The sequence below is a fragment of the Oncorhynchus clarkii genome, chromosome 1 (assembly GCF_045791955.1).
Source record: "Oncorhynchus clarkii lewisi isolate Uvic-CL-2024 chromosome 1, UVic_Ocla_1.0, whole genome shotgun sequence".
Lineage (NCBI taxonomy): Eukaryota > Metazoa > Chordata > Actinopteri > Salmoniformes > Salmonidae > Oncorhynchus > Oncorhynchus clarkii.
Window position 1 is genome coordinate 29,215,242 of NC_092147.1, and position 16,969 is coordinate 29,232,210.

Below are 16,969 nucleotides of genomic sequence, written 5' to 3' on the forward strand. Positions count from 1 at the left end.
CATACAGAATCTGAGGATTAACAACTTAACAACCAGATACCCTAACAGCACACAAAGGAATTTAGTGACACCATCTAACATTTCACTAAGAGCAGCCAAAACAGACACACAACAACAAAGTTGTGCCATGGGCAGCTGTAATGATGAGGCTTGCATAATCATAGTGTCGGATAACTTAAGGATAACATGAGGAATGCCCAAATGGAAGCTGCTATACATGATATATTATAGCCTATTCCTGCTTCATTGATACGGGGCACAGGAGGTGACTCACTTGCACTGCATGGCATTTGTTTTGCTTCATCAGCAGACAGCATTGATAAATGCTATCATTATGTTTAAGTAACGACAGCAGAGTCAACTAATGATAATGATGTTATACGCCCGCCCTATTTTTAATGACAACTGTTAATAATGGCTATCACTTATCAATCACTGTAGTACAGTTTGTCATTTACCAGCATGTGTGCTATTTTGGGTACAAGGTATCCTGCTTCTTATTGTCTCAAACACAGCATTATGTGATTGCTTCCCATGATTTCATTTTCCAACGTATGTGTAGCAGTAATTTCTAAGCGCTCTCCTGACATGCTCTCATGTTGCTGTGCATTTAGATCCAATTGACATGGCTCAGTAAGGCCACTGTGCTCTGACAACTGGTGTGTAGTTACTATAGTGGTGCCTCTGAAGCATTCAGGGAATTATGCAGCCAAGCAGGTGATGACAAGCCTGCCATCAGGCTAGTGGAAATGCAGGTCCACGCAGAACAGAAAGATGAAGAGAACTTCTCTGCTGCCTGTTGATGAATCCATGCTGTTTATTGCTTAAGAATAAAACAAACTGGTGTTGCTAGGGCACTCTCAACATGGAGCTTATCACAGAGATGGAAAAACCCATTTAGAATCTAATCCTTCAAGATGACATAACAGAGCTGAGTTTAAGTAGCTTTTAAACATGCCTCGCGGAAGCCACTGATTGGATTCAGAACATTTTAGCAGAATGTTGACGTGTCTTTCTAGGATCCCTCCGAGGTTTATGCCACTGCAACAGAACCAAAGCTGAAGTGACATTTGTAACAGAGCTAACATGAACCTACGTTATGTCGCAAAATGTGGTGGATGCTGATACTGTAAATACAGTACTATACTACATAGATACAGTACAATATAAGAGCGAAATTGTCTTGTGAAGTGACTTGATATCTCAGGAGAGTACAGTGCATTTGGAAAGTATTGATACCCCTCGACTTTTTCCACATTTTGTTACGTTACAGCCTTATTCTAAAATGGATTAAATTGTTTGCTTTCCTCATCAATCTACACACAATACCCCATAATGACAAAGCAAAAACAGGTTTTTAGAATTCTGACCCTTTACTCAGTACTTTGTTAAAGCACATTTGGCAGTGATTACAGCCTCGAGTCCTCTTGGGTATGACGCTACAAGCTTGGCACACCTGTATTTGAGGAGTTTCTCCCATTCTTCTCAAGCTCTGTCAGGTTGGATGGGGATCGTCACTGCACAGCTATTTTCATGTCTCTTCAGGGAGATTCAAGTCCGGGCTCTGGCTGGGCCACTCAAGGACATTCAGAGACTTGTCCCGAAGCCACTCCTACATTGTCTTGGCTGTGTGCTAGGGTTGTTGTCCTGTTGGAAGGTGAACCTTGCCACATCGGGTTCTTGGTCACCTCCCTGACCAAGGCCCTTCTCCCCCAATTGCTCAGTTTGGCCGGGCGGCAAGCTCGAGGAAGAGTCTTGGTGGTTCGAAACTTTTTTAATTTAAGAATGATGGAGGCCACTATGTTCTTTGGGACCTTCAATTCTGCAGATATTTTTTGGTACCCTTCCCCAGATCTGTGCCTCGCCCCAGTCTTGTCTCAGAGCTCTACGTACAATTCCTTCGTCCTCAATGCTTGGTTTTGCTCTGACATGCACTGTCAACTGTGGGACCTTATATAGACAGGTGTGTGCCTTTCCAAATCATGTCCAATCAATTGAATTTACCACAGGTGGACTCCAATCAAGTTGTAGAAACATCTCAAGGATGATCAATGGAAACAGGATGCACCTGAGCTCAATTTCATAGCAAATGGTCTGAATACTTACAAAAATAAGGTATCTGTTTTACTTTTTATTTTTTAGAAATGTACAAACATTTTAAAAAGCCTGTTTTCACTTTGTCTTTATGGGGTATTGTATTTATGTATTTAATACATTTTAGAATAAGGCTGTAATGTAACAAAATGTGGAAAAAGTCAAGGGGCTGAATGCACTGTATATGTTTTTAAATAAGACCGTTTTAAATGAATCATTTAACAAACTCCCGAATTAAACTCTAAAAGGTCTTTACCTATCACATCTATAGGTAAAGAGTACAGTGCCTTGCGAAAGTATTCGGCCCCCTTGAACTTTGCGACCTTTTGCCACATTTCAGGCTTCAAACATAAAAATATAAAACTGTATTTTTTTGTGAAGAATCAACAACAAGTGGGACACAATCATGAAGTGGAACGACATTTATTGGATATTTCAAACTTTTTTAACAAATCAAAAACTGAAAAATTGGGCGTGCAAAATTATTCAGCCCCCTTAAGTTAATACTTTGTAGCGCCACCTTTTGCTGCGATTACAGCTGTAAGTCGCTTGGGGTATGTCTCTATCAGTTTTGCACATCGAGAGACTGAAATTTTTTCCCATTCCTCCTTGCAAAACAGCTTGAGCTCAGTGAGGTTGGATGGAGAGCATTTGTGAACAGCAGTTTTCAGTTCTTTCCACAGATTCTCGATTGGATTCAGGTCTGGACTTTGACTTGGCCATTCTAACACCTGGATATGTTTATTTTTGAACCATTCCATTGTAGATTTTGCTTTATGTTTTGGATCATTGTCTTGTTGGAAGACAAATCTCCGTCCCAGTCTCAGGTCTTTTGCAGACTCCATCAGGTTTTCTTCCAGAATGGTCCTGTATTTGGCTCCATCCATCTTCCCATCAATTTTAACCATCTTCCCTGTCCCTGCTGAAGAAAAGCAGGCCCAAACCATGATGCTGCCACCACCATGTTTGACAGTGGGGATGGTGTGTTCAGTGTGATGAGCTGTGTTGCTTTTACGCCAAACATAACGTTTTGCATTGTTGCCAAAAAGTTCAATTTTGGTTTCATCTGACCAGAGCACCTTCTTCCACATGTTTGGTGTGTCTCCCAGGTGGCTTGTGGCAAACTTTAAACAACACTTTTTATGGATATCTTTAAGAAATGGCTTTCTTCTTGTCACTCTTCCATAAAAACCAGATTTGTGCAATATACGACTGATTGTTGTCCTATGGACAGAGTCTCCCACCTCAGCTGTAGATCTCTGCAGTTCATCCAGAGTGATCATGGGCATCTTGGCTGCATCTCTGATCAGTCTTCTCCTTGTATGAGCTGAAAGTTTAGAGGGACGGCCAGGTCTTGGTAGATTTGCAGTGGTCTTCCATTTCAATATTATCGCTTGCACAGTGCTCCTTGGGATGTTTAAAGCTTGGGAAATCTTTTTGTATCCAAATCCGGTTTTAAACTTCTTCACAACAGTATCTCGGACCTGCCTGGTGTGTTCCTTGTTCTTCATGATGCTCTCTGCGCTTTTAACGGACCTCTGAGACTATCACATTGCAGGTGCATTTATACGGAGACTTGATTACACACAGGTGGATTGTATTTATCATCATTAGTCATTTAGGTCAACATTGGATCATTCAGAGATCCTCACTGAACTTCTGGAGAGAGTTTGCTGCACTGAAAGTAAAGGGGCTGAATAATTTTGCACGCCCAATTTTTCAGTTTTTGATTTGTTGAAAAAGTTTGAAATATCCAATAAATGTCGTTCCACTTCATGATTGTGTCCCACTTGTTGTTGATTCTTCACAAAAAAATACAGTTTTATATCTTTATGTTTGAAGCCTGAAATGTGGCAAAAGGTCGCAAAGTTCAAGGGGGCCGAATACTTTCGCAAGGCACTGTAAGTGGACTAGTTACAGTTTTGACTTGAAAATCTATGACAAGGTGTGAGAATGGCTGTCTAGCAATGATCAACAACCAACTTGACAGAGCTTGAAGAATTTAAAAAATAATAATGTGCAAATGTCCATTTTGAGTTCAGGCTGTAACACAACAAAATGTGGAATAAGTCAAGGGGTATGAATACTTCTGAAGGCACTGTAGCTTGGTAAAAAGCTGAAGAATATGGATGCCTGATGAAGTGTGCAGCGGTTTCCTTTTTATTTTACTCAAGCTTGGTAAAACATGGTTGGCAAATAAGCAACATTTTGGCTTGCTAGCAAAATTGTACAGTCAGGATTTTGTCTATATCGATGCTGTTACAATTACCAAACGTTTGGTTAAACACATCATTTATCAAACCATGATGTGATGTTTGACAGGATTGGATGTTGCAATCAATTTCAATTGCATTTTGAATTTCTTCGTGTGTCAGCAAAGTTGCTTGAGATGATGTCAATTGCAACTAGCATCTGCAACAGAAATTGCATCCAAATTGCATTCGTGTAGCATAGGCTTAAGAGTGCCGATTTGACACACAATGGAATTGCATTTCAAAAGGCCACATTTCACGACACCTCTCTAATAGAGGCTTTTGTTTGAACCTTATATCTTTATCAATGAAAATACATGAAGCATTAACTGAAAAAGACAAGATCGAAAAGATCCAAGCTTGAGAGTTCATCCTATTATGACCTCCCCTCACATCTAGGAGAACGTCTCTGAAACCTGTGAAGTTAATATGATCTTCAGTTACAAGATGGACAGCAGTGATAACACTTTTCCAATCATCAAACAACTATGTGTTATAGACCCCATATCATAGAAACACAGCCTTTTAAAAAGCACATATCCAATTTATACATTGACACTGAATAAACTAACGTGATCCTTTCAGTCTTTATCTAGGTCCTCTCGTGTTACAGGAGATTACCCAGGATGGAAAAAGCCTCAAAAGCTGTGAGAGGTGGATGGGTGGGGTTAAGTTAATGCTTTATGGAGGGAGCATCATTGCTAAGCTACAGTCAGTTCATACATGTATGTACAGTATGTTTTTGCAACCTGAGGCCCTGTGGGAAGAGCCATAGTTAGAATGAGATGGTGAAGGATCATAGAGCAGTGGGAACGGACGGATATCCTGTTGACACTAACTCTCTAATCATATTTGTTTCCTTTGGCCCAAATGACATGGAAAACAAGATCAACTCGTAAAACACAGTGTTTATCCACAGCACCACTTTCAACATCAAGTCGTGATGGTAGCCATTTCACTCCTTCCTAGACAAATCCTTTCAACCCTCAATAATACATTTGAGCAAAATAATACAATGTTCAGTGATCAACATGACTGGACCTGCAAATTCAACAGTGACTAATCACAAAACTGAAAGTAAAAAAAATATAGAAAATGCTAACATAGTTTGAATCCGTTTCATCTGATGTTAAAGCACTATAATTCCTGCCTGGTCGACAGGCCAGCCCAGCTCTGCCGCTGAGTTAGTAGGAGTTGTTTTTCACAGAGCTATGTGGTATGCATGTGCAGTCGGGCCGGTCAGACCCACCTCATGGCTGGCTGGTTGGCATTCCTGCATCACTCTGTAATTATGGCTCCACTCCTACAAACCACTGCTCTCTCTTCCCCAAAACACACTCTCACACTTACACAGGCCTTCCACTGATGTCATCCTGCCATTACCTCAACAGTTTATCCCAGTGGCTATTTACAATAGGCTATGCCTGGGGCTATAGGTGGTGTCATTGCCATCGTCACCATCATCAGTTTGTGATGATGGTAATTTAGAAATGAACATATCATAGCAGAACATACATCTGAGCAGAGACTTCTACCAATGGTGTGATAGTGGTAGTATATTAGTCTAATCACCATAGTTTCATCTCACACTCTGGGTCCCACTGCACTACGAGGAGACAAGGCAATATGTTACTGTGAGCTGCAGATTAATATTCATGTCTCCTGACACATTGATGTACAGTATGAACCTGGTTGTGTCAGACTAAGAACAGACTCAAGACAGTGATAAATCTTGCCAGCAGCTTTCTTTAACGTGTTCAAATAGTACATACGACTTTCTCGCCCTTTACAAGGATCACACTGCATAGTTCTGCAGGAGTACCATCCTCTCTCACTGCTCTCTGACTGCCTATCCTACTACCATCTCTTCCTCCTCTGTCAACGGTTTCTATGCCCTTTAACCCTTTAAATGCACCGCAATGCTCCATCCATGTTATGGACAGTATGTGAGGCTGTTCATTCAGGTTATCCTTACAGCATTAATGCATAGTAGTGAAATATAAAGAGTTAAATCTGCCATAGCTAGCATGTAACATTGTTTAGGCTGGACAGATGGACAGACACACAGACTGCAGGAGACAGGAGACTAGCGGGCTAAAGGGTAATCACTATGCTGACTGTCTGTTTTAGTCATTTAACATACAGAATCAATTAGGCTACCATAACACCAGCTATTAACCTTCATATTGTGGGCCTTTGGGATGTATTAAGCCCATATAAAACAACATATTCAGCCTTCCCCCGTGCAGGTGCTGTATGTTGAGTTTTTTGTTGTTGTTGTAACGTCTATGGGTGTGTTTGGTCTACATTCGTCAACAATAATATACTTCTGTAGGGCCTCCCGAGTGGCACAGTGGTCTAAGGCTATGCCACTAGCTATGCCACTAGAGATTCTAGGTTTGAGTCCAGGCTCTGTCGCAGCCGGCCATTACCGGGAGACCCACTGGGCGGTGCACAATTGGCCCAGCGTCATCTGGGTTAGGGGAGGGTTTGGCCGGCAGGGATGTCCTTGTGCACTAACAACTCCTGTGGTGGGCCGGGTGTAGTGCACACTGACACGGTCGCCATGTGTATGGTGTTTCCTCTGACACATTGGTGTGGCTGGCTTCCGGGTGAAGTGGGCATAGTGTCAAGAAGCAGTGTGGCTTGGTTGGTTGTGTTTCGGAGGACGCACAGCTCTTGACCTTTGCCTCTTCTGAGTCCATACAGGAGTTGCAGCGATGAGACAAGACTGTAACTACCAATTGGATACCATGAAATTGGGGTAAAGAAAAATATTTAAAAATATATATATATGTGGAAATATAGAAGCATCTACAGTATTTCAGTTTTTCGAGGCAGTGAAATTCAATGCTGTCATGCTGAATTCGGAGTGTCTTGCAAAAGTGTTTGAAAAATATTTAACAAAGGAAAAATACGGTAAATTACAACTAAAGTAAAACTTTTTCTGATTACCTTAACAATGTGTATTTTCCCTGCGTACAATGATGTGTACATTAATGAACAATCATTGAATACATTATCAGCATGTGAAAAAAAATCTTAGAGAGATTCAGACAATCTCGTCCATTCATGCTGCTACAAGCACATGACATGCCCACAGCATGAGGATTAGAACGATCAGCTGAGCACATGCTCCCAACTCAATAACACATTGTTCTCCAACGCTCACCACTTGTTTTCCTCCAACTCTCCATGCAGCTTATCTGAGGAGAACAGCACCAAATCTCCCTCTGTGCCTGCCAAACTTTAATCAATGAGAGTCCACTTCCTACTGTACAGTGTTAACAAGGCGTTGCAGTTGTGCATTACGTCGAAGCTGTTGTGTTCTGTTCTTGTTTGTTTCTGTCACTTCTAGAAAAAACATAACTCGCTGTGAAAAATAGCTAGGACTCGAAACAAAGTGCATATGAGTAAGAATGAAAGTTAGGGAGGTCTACGCTGCTGGCCTAAGATCACACAAGACACTGAAGGCCTTTATCCTTGAGTTTGACCATCACATCCTAGTTACACTAACAAATATCATCTCCATTGCTAATGTTGTGAGTGTTTCCGGAAGTTGTCTCCCATTCAGCCGTACTTTCAGTCTGCTGTACTGCTGAGATATCAAACATGGCCACGTATGCAGCCAGCAGCTGATTCACAAAGCCACGTTGTCTCTATCCCACCAAAGGCTACTAATGTGCATACATGGACAACACGTTATGGCCATGCCTCTTTCAAAACATGCCTGCTTTGAAGAGAATTGGGTACTCTATATAAAAGGTTAACAATGCTCTCTCTCTCTCACTATCAACAAATAATACAGAAGAAAGAGCACATGTTGGGCCTCCCGAGTGACGCAGCGGTCTAAGACACTGCGGCGATTGAAGCGCCACTACCAATCCAGGTTAGATCCTGGGCTGTGTTGCAGCCGGCCGCAACTGGGAGACCATGAGGTGACTCATAATTGGCCCAGCGTCGTCTGGGTTAGGGGAGGGTTTTTGGCCGGCTGGGATGTCCTTGTCCCATCGTGCTCTAGTGACTCTTGTGGCGTGCCGGGCGCATGCACGCTGACACGGTCACCAGTTGTACGGTGTTTCCTCCGACACATTGGTGCAGCTGGCTTCTGGGTTAAGTGAGCAGTGTGGTTTGGCAGGGTCGGGTTTTGGAGGACGCATGGCTCTCGACCTTCGCCTCTCCCGAGTCCGTACGGGAGTTGCATCGATGGGACAAGACTGTAACTACCAATTGGATATCACGAAATTGGGGAGAATTTTTTTTTTTTTTTTTAAATGTTTTTTCAATAATAATTATAATAAAAAAGAAAGAGCACATGTTGCAGGGAAATGTCCAATAATCCCTCAAAGATGTATCACCTTGACAACTGTAGGTCTTCAAAGCGAGCTGCAGTCAGAGAAATTAGTTGTGCTTCATCTGACTGTGAATTATCTCTGTAGGTGGTCTTCCTCTTGCAGCAGATTTGAGCCAGCAGCCTGCATCTAGCCTAATGGCTGTGCTGTAACATGCCCTGTGTACACCCTTCAGCAAATCAGAATGGAGTATTAAGCCATGGTGTGTAATTGTGGTCATACAAGATGGTCTCATGTTAAGATTACACACATACTGAATGCTCAATGTACGCCAGCTAGCTTTACAGTTAGGCAGAAAAACATCAGTGATCAAGTGCCTTCAACAATGATGTCAAAACATGGGCCTTTACAGTATCGTTAAGGTACATTCACAAATAATAATCTGCTATTTAAGGTTATCTCAGAAAGTGCTTTGAATGCACTGTAAAACCTTGAAAAGCCACGTCAGCAGTGAAATACTTGCATGAGAGAGCAAGCCAGCTGAGTGGAGATATTTTGCACTTTAATGCTCCTTTTCCACCCCTGGCATCTGCTCTTGACTGTGACTCAAGCACAAATGTAATTGAGATTATAAACCCCTCACAGATCTGCTCACCTTGCGGTCACTTAGGTCAGATTGTGCTTGGGGACAAAAGAAAGACTGAGCACAACACAGAGAATACATTCACGCTGTATTGACTCAGAGGCAGGGATGTCTACACACTGCACCTTCCCGCAGTGAGACAAACACAACCACTGTTAGTCCTTCCACCATAGAGATGTACCAATGTAAGTAGTCTTGTGAATCCCTGAGCGCTGGAACAAATTCATTTTGAAATGGTAGTGTGATAACAATGTCCTTATAATAAATATTATTTTAATATATAATATATGCCATTTAGCAGGCTCTTTTATCCAAGGCGACTTCCGTGTTTATATTTTTTAAGTATGGGTGGTGCTGGAAATCAAACCCACTATCCTGGCATTACAAGAGCCTTGCTCTACCAATTGAGCTATACACACACAAAATATTTTGCCATTTTGAAGCTACTTTCCAGTAATTCTACACAGTTTGTCATGGACCTGAGAGACAGTTTTTCAGTTTTAAAGCTAATTTCCTGCAATTCTATGCATTTTGCCAAAGCTCATGTTGTGTTCCTCTTCTCAGACATTACAACAAAACCAATGGAAATGTGCCCTGATTGCCCGGTTTTGAGAATTCGTAGGTTCTCCCTAATTTACTTATTATTCTAAACCCTGTATTCATGCATCTACCTCACTTACCTATATACAGAGAGGAGTCTTTCCTCTTCACATGGTCATCTATGTAGGACACACCCAGGGGCTGAACTGGGGTGGCTCCAATCCCGAGCAGCATCTGGGCCCCAATCAGCAACAGGTACATCATGTTGGTGTTGGCCTTGTTGGAACACATCTCCTCTATGTACTGCCCACCATTCCTGGTACTGTTGGCGCACCCATTCCTGCCCACCTCAGTCCTCCATGTCTGCCCTGGCTGGTACTCGTATTGTTTGGTTAGAAACTCCGGCAGTGCTGACAGAAGAGCTCCTAGCGCCATGACGATACCCCCACAGCCAATCAACCTTGGCCGGTGGGCTTTGGCCCCGAAGTAGCTGACGAATAGGATGAGAGCCAGGTTGCCAATCTCAAAGCTGCTGGCGATCACACCCACGTCGGCACTTTGGAGATTGAATCGTCGCTCCAGGGTTGTCAGGACACTCACCTGAGAAAGCAACAGCGGAGGAAATATGTTACTCATAAAAGGCAATCATAACTAACTTCACAAAACTGATTAACTTTGTAAATGGCAGGGCATCATCATTATGAGGCTGAAATATGACCAGTCTTAAAGCCTATTGCTTTCACACTAGCTGCGAATAATGTCATTGAGAGGAACATGAAAACACCTAGCTTACAAATAGCAACTAAATAAATAGGTTACAGTTTTACCATGAGTAAGAAAATTAGAATCACTTGAAACATTTGATGCATTTGAATGAATGGCCTTTGGTATAAGGAATAGCATGCAGTTGACATTTAAAAACAAATAACCAAGACTGTAGGCCTAAACATTGAGAAAATAAATACATTTGTATTTAGGGTATTTTTGAATTCCGATTAAGTGTCATATGATTTTGGTTATTACAGAACAACTTCATATAAGTCAAATTAAATGTTTCTATATTAAACTTCTCTGAAAGAAGTGATTCTACCAAAAGTAATACAAAATAATGACATAAAACTCTATATATTGGAATAATAAGGGTTAACGTGCCGAGGGGTTTCCAAACTTTCGGTATATGCAAATGAGAGGAAATATGATATTATTTGCATGGTGGAATTTTGAATCAAGTAGCACACAGACCGCAAGAGGGTTTAGAGCAAATGAGAGAAAGGAAGCACGGCTATGAAAATACCATGTTATGGAGGTTGTGTCCTTTTACATAATCCCTTTCCTTTGGATCTACTGACTCACAGACCTCTTCAGATGTTTCTCATTGTGGTCTGAGTAAAATCCCGTTTGCCAAGATCCATCCCTGTCTTTCATTAGCTGGGCACTGCAGCACTTACTCCCAAGGCTTTATTGAAAGTGCCTTCTCCCCTAACGCTCACTCTCTCTCTCTGAGTTAATGGTGCAGCATTTAATGCAAGTGAAAGATAAGAGCATAACACTGTCTCCAGATAGAAGTTGGGGCAGCAGGGGATTTTGTCTCCCCTCTGCCATTGTTGGTAAAATACATGGAAGTCAGACATTATGGATTGCATTTCAGTTCATAAGATAAGATCTTAACTCAATATAATGATCAAATTGATCTCCATTTCATTTATATTTTCTTCATGTGATATGCACTCCATCACAGACTGTCATGAAAGCAGACAGTGAATGACCAGTTTTTTTTTATAAGGCACTGATTTCAATGATGAACGCAACCTGAATGATAAAAAACAACTTCACACAGGCTCAGGAGGACTGTACATAGTTTGATAGCAATGACCTTGGTGAAACTGGCCAACTGAGTCTTCTGTTTTTGGTACAAGAATATGGTTGAAGCCCAGTTACCTGCATTGGTTGCCTCCTAGTTGGTGATACGGAACACCCCCAACTAATAGGGTAGAAAGATTCTTAAAGAACATAGCCAAAAACAACCACCCACACATTTGTATCAACACTGTACAGGCAACAACGATGTATAGAAAGACCAAGACAAGACTCTGAAACAGAAATGTATGGAATACACACAAATGCTCTACCATAAAGAAGAGGGGCAATATCCCTTACTCTGCAGGAAGTATAATACGCTGCCTATTCTCAAATGTGTGTATCCTCCGATTTATCTAATTTTGCATGCAGCATCCTCGTCTGCCTTTACTTCAATTGGTAAGTATTGCCTGGAAGGATTTCACAACAAATAATGTGGGTTTGTAATGTCTGAGAACCAACTGCTGAGCCATATCCCACCCGTCACATTTTCACAAATGTATCAAACTATTTTCAGATGTGTCCCAAAATGCCCTTGAAAGGGCATGGTCCTGTTCCATTCCCACAGCAATGTCAAACAGGCTAATAGGCTAAGTTAAGCTCCTCTAAGGACCATTGGATACAGGAAAATAGAAGCTAACGTAGATGCCAGCAGGAAAAATGATATTTTCTCTGTGATTACAAAGTGACTTAAGTTACATTAAATGGAAGGTGTGATTGAGTAGTAACTATACTAATACAACTAGCTACACTTTGATTAAATGTGAACACAACAACAGGATGATCAATGTCGTGATGTCATCCTTTGCACAAGGCCTATTATTATAAAATGTTTTATTCTCCTAAAACTACAGCTCAGCAATAGGGATGCTATGGGTGTCCAAAATGGGCTTGCAGTCTCATCTGAGTTGCCAGAGAATGTAACGTGGCTTCCCAGCAATACTGGAAGCTTGAAGAGTTGGGTTGGAAACATCACCATTTGCTCCGGTCCTCAGAGCCCATTCCAAGCCAATGCAACCTGCTCACGGCACAGCTGGAGCTCTCAGCACTCAGCAGACACCAGCACAGACTACTGAACTTCCACCTCACCACCACACCACAGCAGAGGAATGGCAGCCAGGCCAGGTAGACCATGTCATGTCATCTACTGCCCAGGCCAGAATCAGGCAGCATTTGGACTGACAGCTTAGTGAGCTCTGAAAAATGCAGTGAATTTAGAAGAGTACCTGTCCCCTAAAATCCAATGCACTCTGCCAGTGAAGCATTTTACTAAAGAGTAGGCACAGCATTCCGAGATACTCAATAATTGACAAAAATATCTTTAGTTCCAGAAAGAAGAGTAACTCTGGTTACAGTAAGCTAGTTAAAGATAGACATGGAACCTTGAACCAAAAACTAAACAGTCAGTCACGAAAGTGTGTTTATTTATTGCAGCATGGTTACAATGCAAACTTGTCTGGCTGCGTTTTCGTGGACAATGTGACTGTCACCTCAACATTACCTCAGAGGAACCAAGCCCCACACAGACATCCCTTTTTAAACAGGAGGATGAGGCTTGTGTAAGCACAGTATGAGACATAACAACAGCCGATTGCTAAATAAAAGTGTTGAAGTGCGTCTCAGGTTCCTATTCTGTATAGAAGCCCTTTCAAAAGGACAATTCAGAGTCAGCCAGAGGCCTTTTTCTGACAAAATCCAATCTAATTCCAAAACATGAAGTTGATCCCTTGGCAATTAAATATTTCACTGACTGTCTGTACTCTCTAAGCTTTACCAATCTGCAAGTTGCAAGATTGGAGACTGCATGGTAGTAACAACAAACTTTAACTAACACCTAACCTGAATGGATTTAAGTCTCGAAAAAGTTGGTGTCTAATTATCATAATCAACTATTAAACTGGGTTTGAAAATTGAATATATGAGGGAAAAATTATAAAATACATAGATAGTTCAGCCTGTTTTCCCACAAGTAGGTGGAGCACATAACAGGAAACACATTCACCACTGTCACACATTACCACAACATAGAACATGGGACTGACTACAAAGCTGAAACCACATTCAGTTGAATTTCCGAGAACTGAGAACTAAAGGTAGGCCTACACACCATTTCCAGATACTTCTCAAAATGAGCTAGGGAAGCTGACAGTCATATCACAACCCCATAGCGTTGAGAGTAATTGTCCATGCAGGTATGTGCACTGACTGTTTACCCAGAGACTATGTTGCCTGGAAAAGAGCCCGTCCACTGTAAGCTGCTAACGTGGAGCAAGAGCATAGGCCACGACCCCTGACTTCCAGGCTGGCTTTCCTGGCAGCACAAAAACACTTTAAGTAGCCTCATCCTATCATGGACACAAGAGTACCTCTGACAGGAGAACATCTAATGAGGTCATGACAGGGTCATCAACTTGTCCCTGTAGCTGGAGCTGGTGCCTGGTTTCCAGCCCATGCAAATGGAGCAGGTGCCATGTGAAAGAGACTACCTGTGCTGACGACCATAGAGCATGCAGAATGCCTGTCCAGTTTGCTTAGGCAAGTCATGCGCTTCCCTCTCAGATCCATCATTCGCAAATCCCTGCCTGAGCCCCAGAGTATACTTTACAAGCAGACATACCTGCTGAGTGACTAGCCTTCCACCAACTCATCTTTGCTTACCAATTTAAAGTACACCCTTTTTAGTTCAATGTTTGTTAACCTTCTTTGGAATAACCTCCTGAAAAGTGTAGTTGAAAACATTTACATTCTCAAAGTGAAACAGGGCTTTAAATGGCAGTTCTAATGTAGGTGTCAACATTTGAGCTAAACTAAGCTATAAGTGCCTATGTATAAATGAGGACACAAAGCCATCAGTCCCATGGAGGCACTACTGCAGATGTGCCATATTCCGTTTCAACTGCATTTTAATCAAATGAGACATGACTGAACCAATTATCACAGAGGAGTCCTGATAGAACCATTTCTTCCACTGTGACTGGCAAGTGTGTACATAGCAGAGACACATCACAGAAAAATGACTGCAATGTTCAATCCAAGTGAGAGAGAAAGGGTGGAGACTACTGGTCTAATTTCACAAGAACTTGACTTCACATGCACGTAGTGTTATAAAGTTAGTCAAATCAAATAGATTTAAGAAACATATATAACAACATGTTATAAAAATAGAATAAAGAGATCTAAAAAAAGAAAATAAAAAAAGTACCAAGTATGTGGGAAAACATTCCACTCAATAATTTGGGGTCATTAAACTCATTATCAAAAGCAGGATGTGATGGATTCTCATTAATTGTACTTTTGGCTTAAAAATCCAAGTTCTCTCCTTACAGGGGAAATTCTGACTGTATACCAACATGCCATGAACATTCCCATGGCCAGGAGGAGGCTTTCAGTTCAGTGCTACAAAATAGATGACATGTTCCACTCCAAATAAGGCTAAAGCATTTCAGTTTACATCTTTGATTCCCCTGGGAAGTGGCACTAGCCCAGCATGTGACCTAAAATAACCTACTCATCCATCATTTGTTGTTTCATTTGAACTGTGGTAAAAAATGTTGATCATCACAGGACTAAAACTATGTAAAAGCCTTAACCAAGTAGGCCTACAGAATATCAAAACCATCAAGTTTGAACTAGAGATAAGAGATGAATAGTCTTGCCTGCTCATCTTAGTCAAGATAGGATTGCTTTCAAGCCTGACACTGATAATACAGGTAGGGACCTAACATTTCACTCATCTACATCAATAAATGGTGTTATTGCAGTACATTACACTACTGTATATTACAGCTATAGGAGCCCTTTGCCGCATAGACTTCTACCAAGTCACCGGTTCATTCTTGTCCTCTATGGAATCTGAGTGTTGTTTTGGACAATTGGATTATTTAGGTGCGGCATTAGGAGATTAAATCATCAACAACTGTTTTGTTGACAGAGGAGAAATATGCTATGTTTGCTGTTGACAAACGGTCAATGTTCAACTGCAACCAGACGAAAATGTGTTGCATCTCCCAGATGTGTATGGGCACTGGCTACTGCGTATAAAAAACGGTTTGATGTCAAGCCTTCTTAAACCGGTTAGCTACACATTATCTCATTATGTCATAGCTGTTACACGTTTCATGACAGACACTTTGCTTACACGCACACTACTGGCACGGATATAGAGTTATAGCTAAGATAAAACGGCCGAAATACTAAAATGCATATAAAACATGCGTCTGGCAAGATGCTCTCATGAGAGACATGACAGACAATGACACAGTTTAAAATGTTTCACTCACCAGGTAGGCTCCAACAGTGCCCTGTGCCAGCATCAGGGCACATTCCGATATCAAGAATATCTTGATGTTTGAGAAGCATGATGACTTTTTACGGATGCTCTCTCCAGGGCTCCTGTCGGAACACATTTGTTTTTTCACCTGCATCCTTTTGAGAAGCTATTTTGTATCACAGCGAGAAACGAAAGCCAGAGGGTAACCGGCCAGCCCGGAGATAAACATAGAAGACACCGACTATGTTTCCCCTGTAGGCTACATTCAGTGGGTGTCTGACGCACGGTCTCGGTCTATTTTCTCTTTCAACCTATGCTTTACATCTTACAAACTATGACTGTAAATATACAGCCAGACTCCAAAAGTCTTCCACTCCACAAGCTTTAAAAATTGCCACTTCGTCGAATAAGACACATGAACTCACCGACGATTTTCTCATATGCATACGAGAATAACAGACGCCGGGTTTTCTCTCAAATAACATGTTTTACGAATCTTGACGCTCGTTTACGAATGTTAAGCGTAACAATGCATAGATTCTAAAAAATAATCGATAAGAACCTTGCCACGGCGTCGCTGCTCCAGCTATACTTGGCATGGTCTTTGTAGCCTGCTGTACAGTATGCGAGCATACACTCACTCCCTCCACCACTTGTGTAGCCTACTAGTATGTTCTGAGTCCGCGCCTCTTCCAACCACTAAGAGCCGTGGCCTATAGTGGCGATGTGTAGCATGCACCATATTCTAAACTGACTTGCGTTCGAATAGACTCTCTCTCTATAAAACATACACGTTGATATAGGGAATTTGTTCATTCTAATTTATAGGCCTATTTAAAATAGTAATCATTTCACATATTGAGCCTAAAGTAAAAGGGCCATTTAAAGATATTAGCAACACACTGTGAGTTGCTATGGATTACTCAATGTTGTGAACAACATGATTAAATAAATGGCCCACATACATGCACACATTAAATCATCCATCCTATTATTCTGTTTGCCCACATAACTGAGGTCT

The 16,969-nt window shown here is 41.5% G+C and overlaps 1 protein-coding gene across 1 annotated transcript in view; it reads right to left on the reverse strand.

Annotated features, from left to right (window-relative positions):
* Window positions 1-16,624, reverse strand: part of LOC139402892 (solute carrier organic anion transporter family member 3A1-like) — a 49,485-nt gene extending 32,861 nt beyond the window's left edge. The window contains exons 1-2 of the mRNA XM_071146777.1: window positions 15,959-16,624; window positions 9,962-10,421 (exon numbers count right to left, since the gene is read on the reverse strand). Of these exons, the coding sequence (XP_071002878.1) occupies window positions 9,962-10,421; window positions 15,959-16,102 (604 nt within the window). The 5' untranslated portion in view covers window positions 16,103-16,624. The remainder of the gene's footprint in view (window positions 1-9,961; window positions 10,422-15,958) is intronic.
* Window positions 16,625-16,969: the final 345 nt, after the last annotated feature.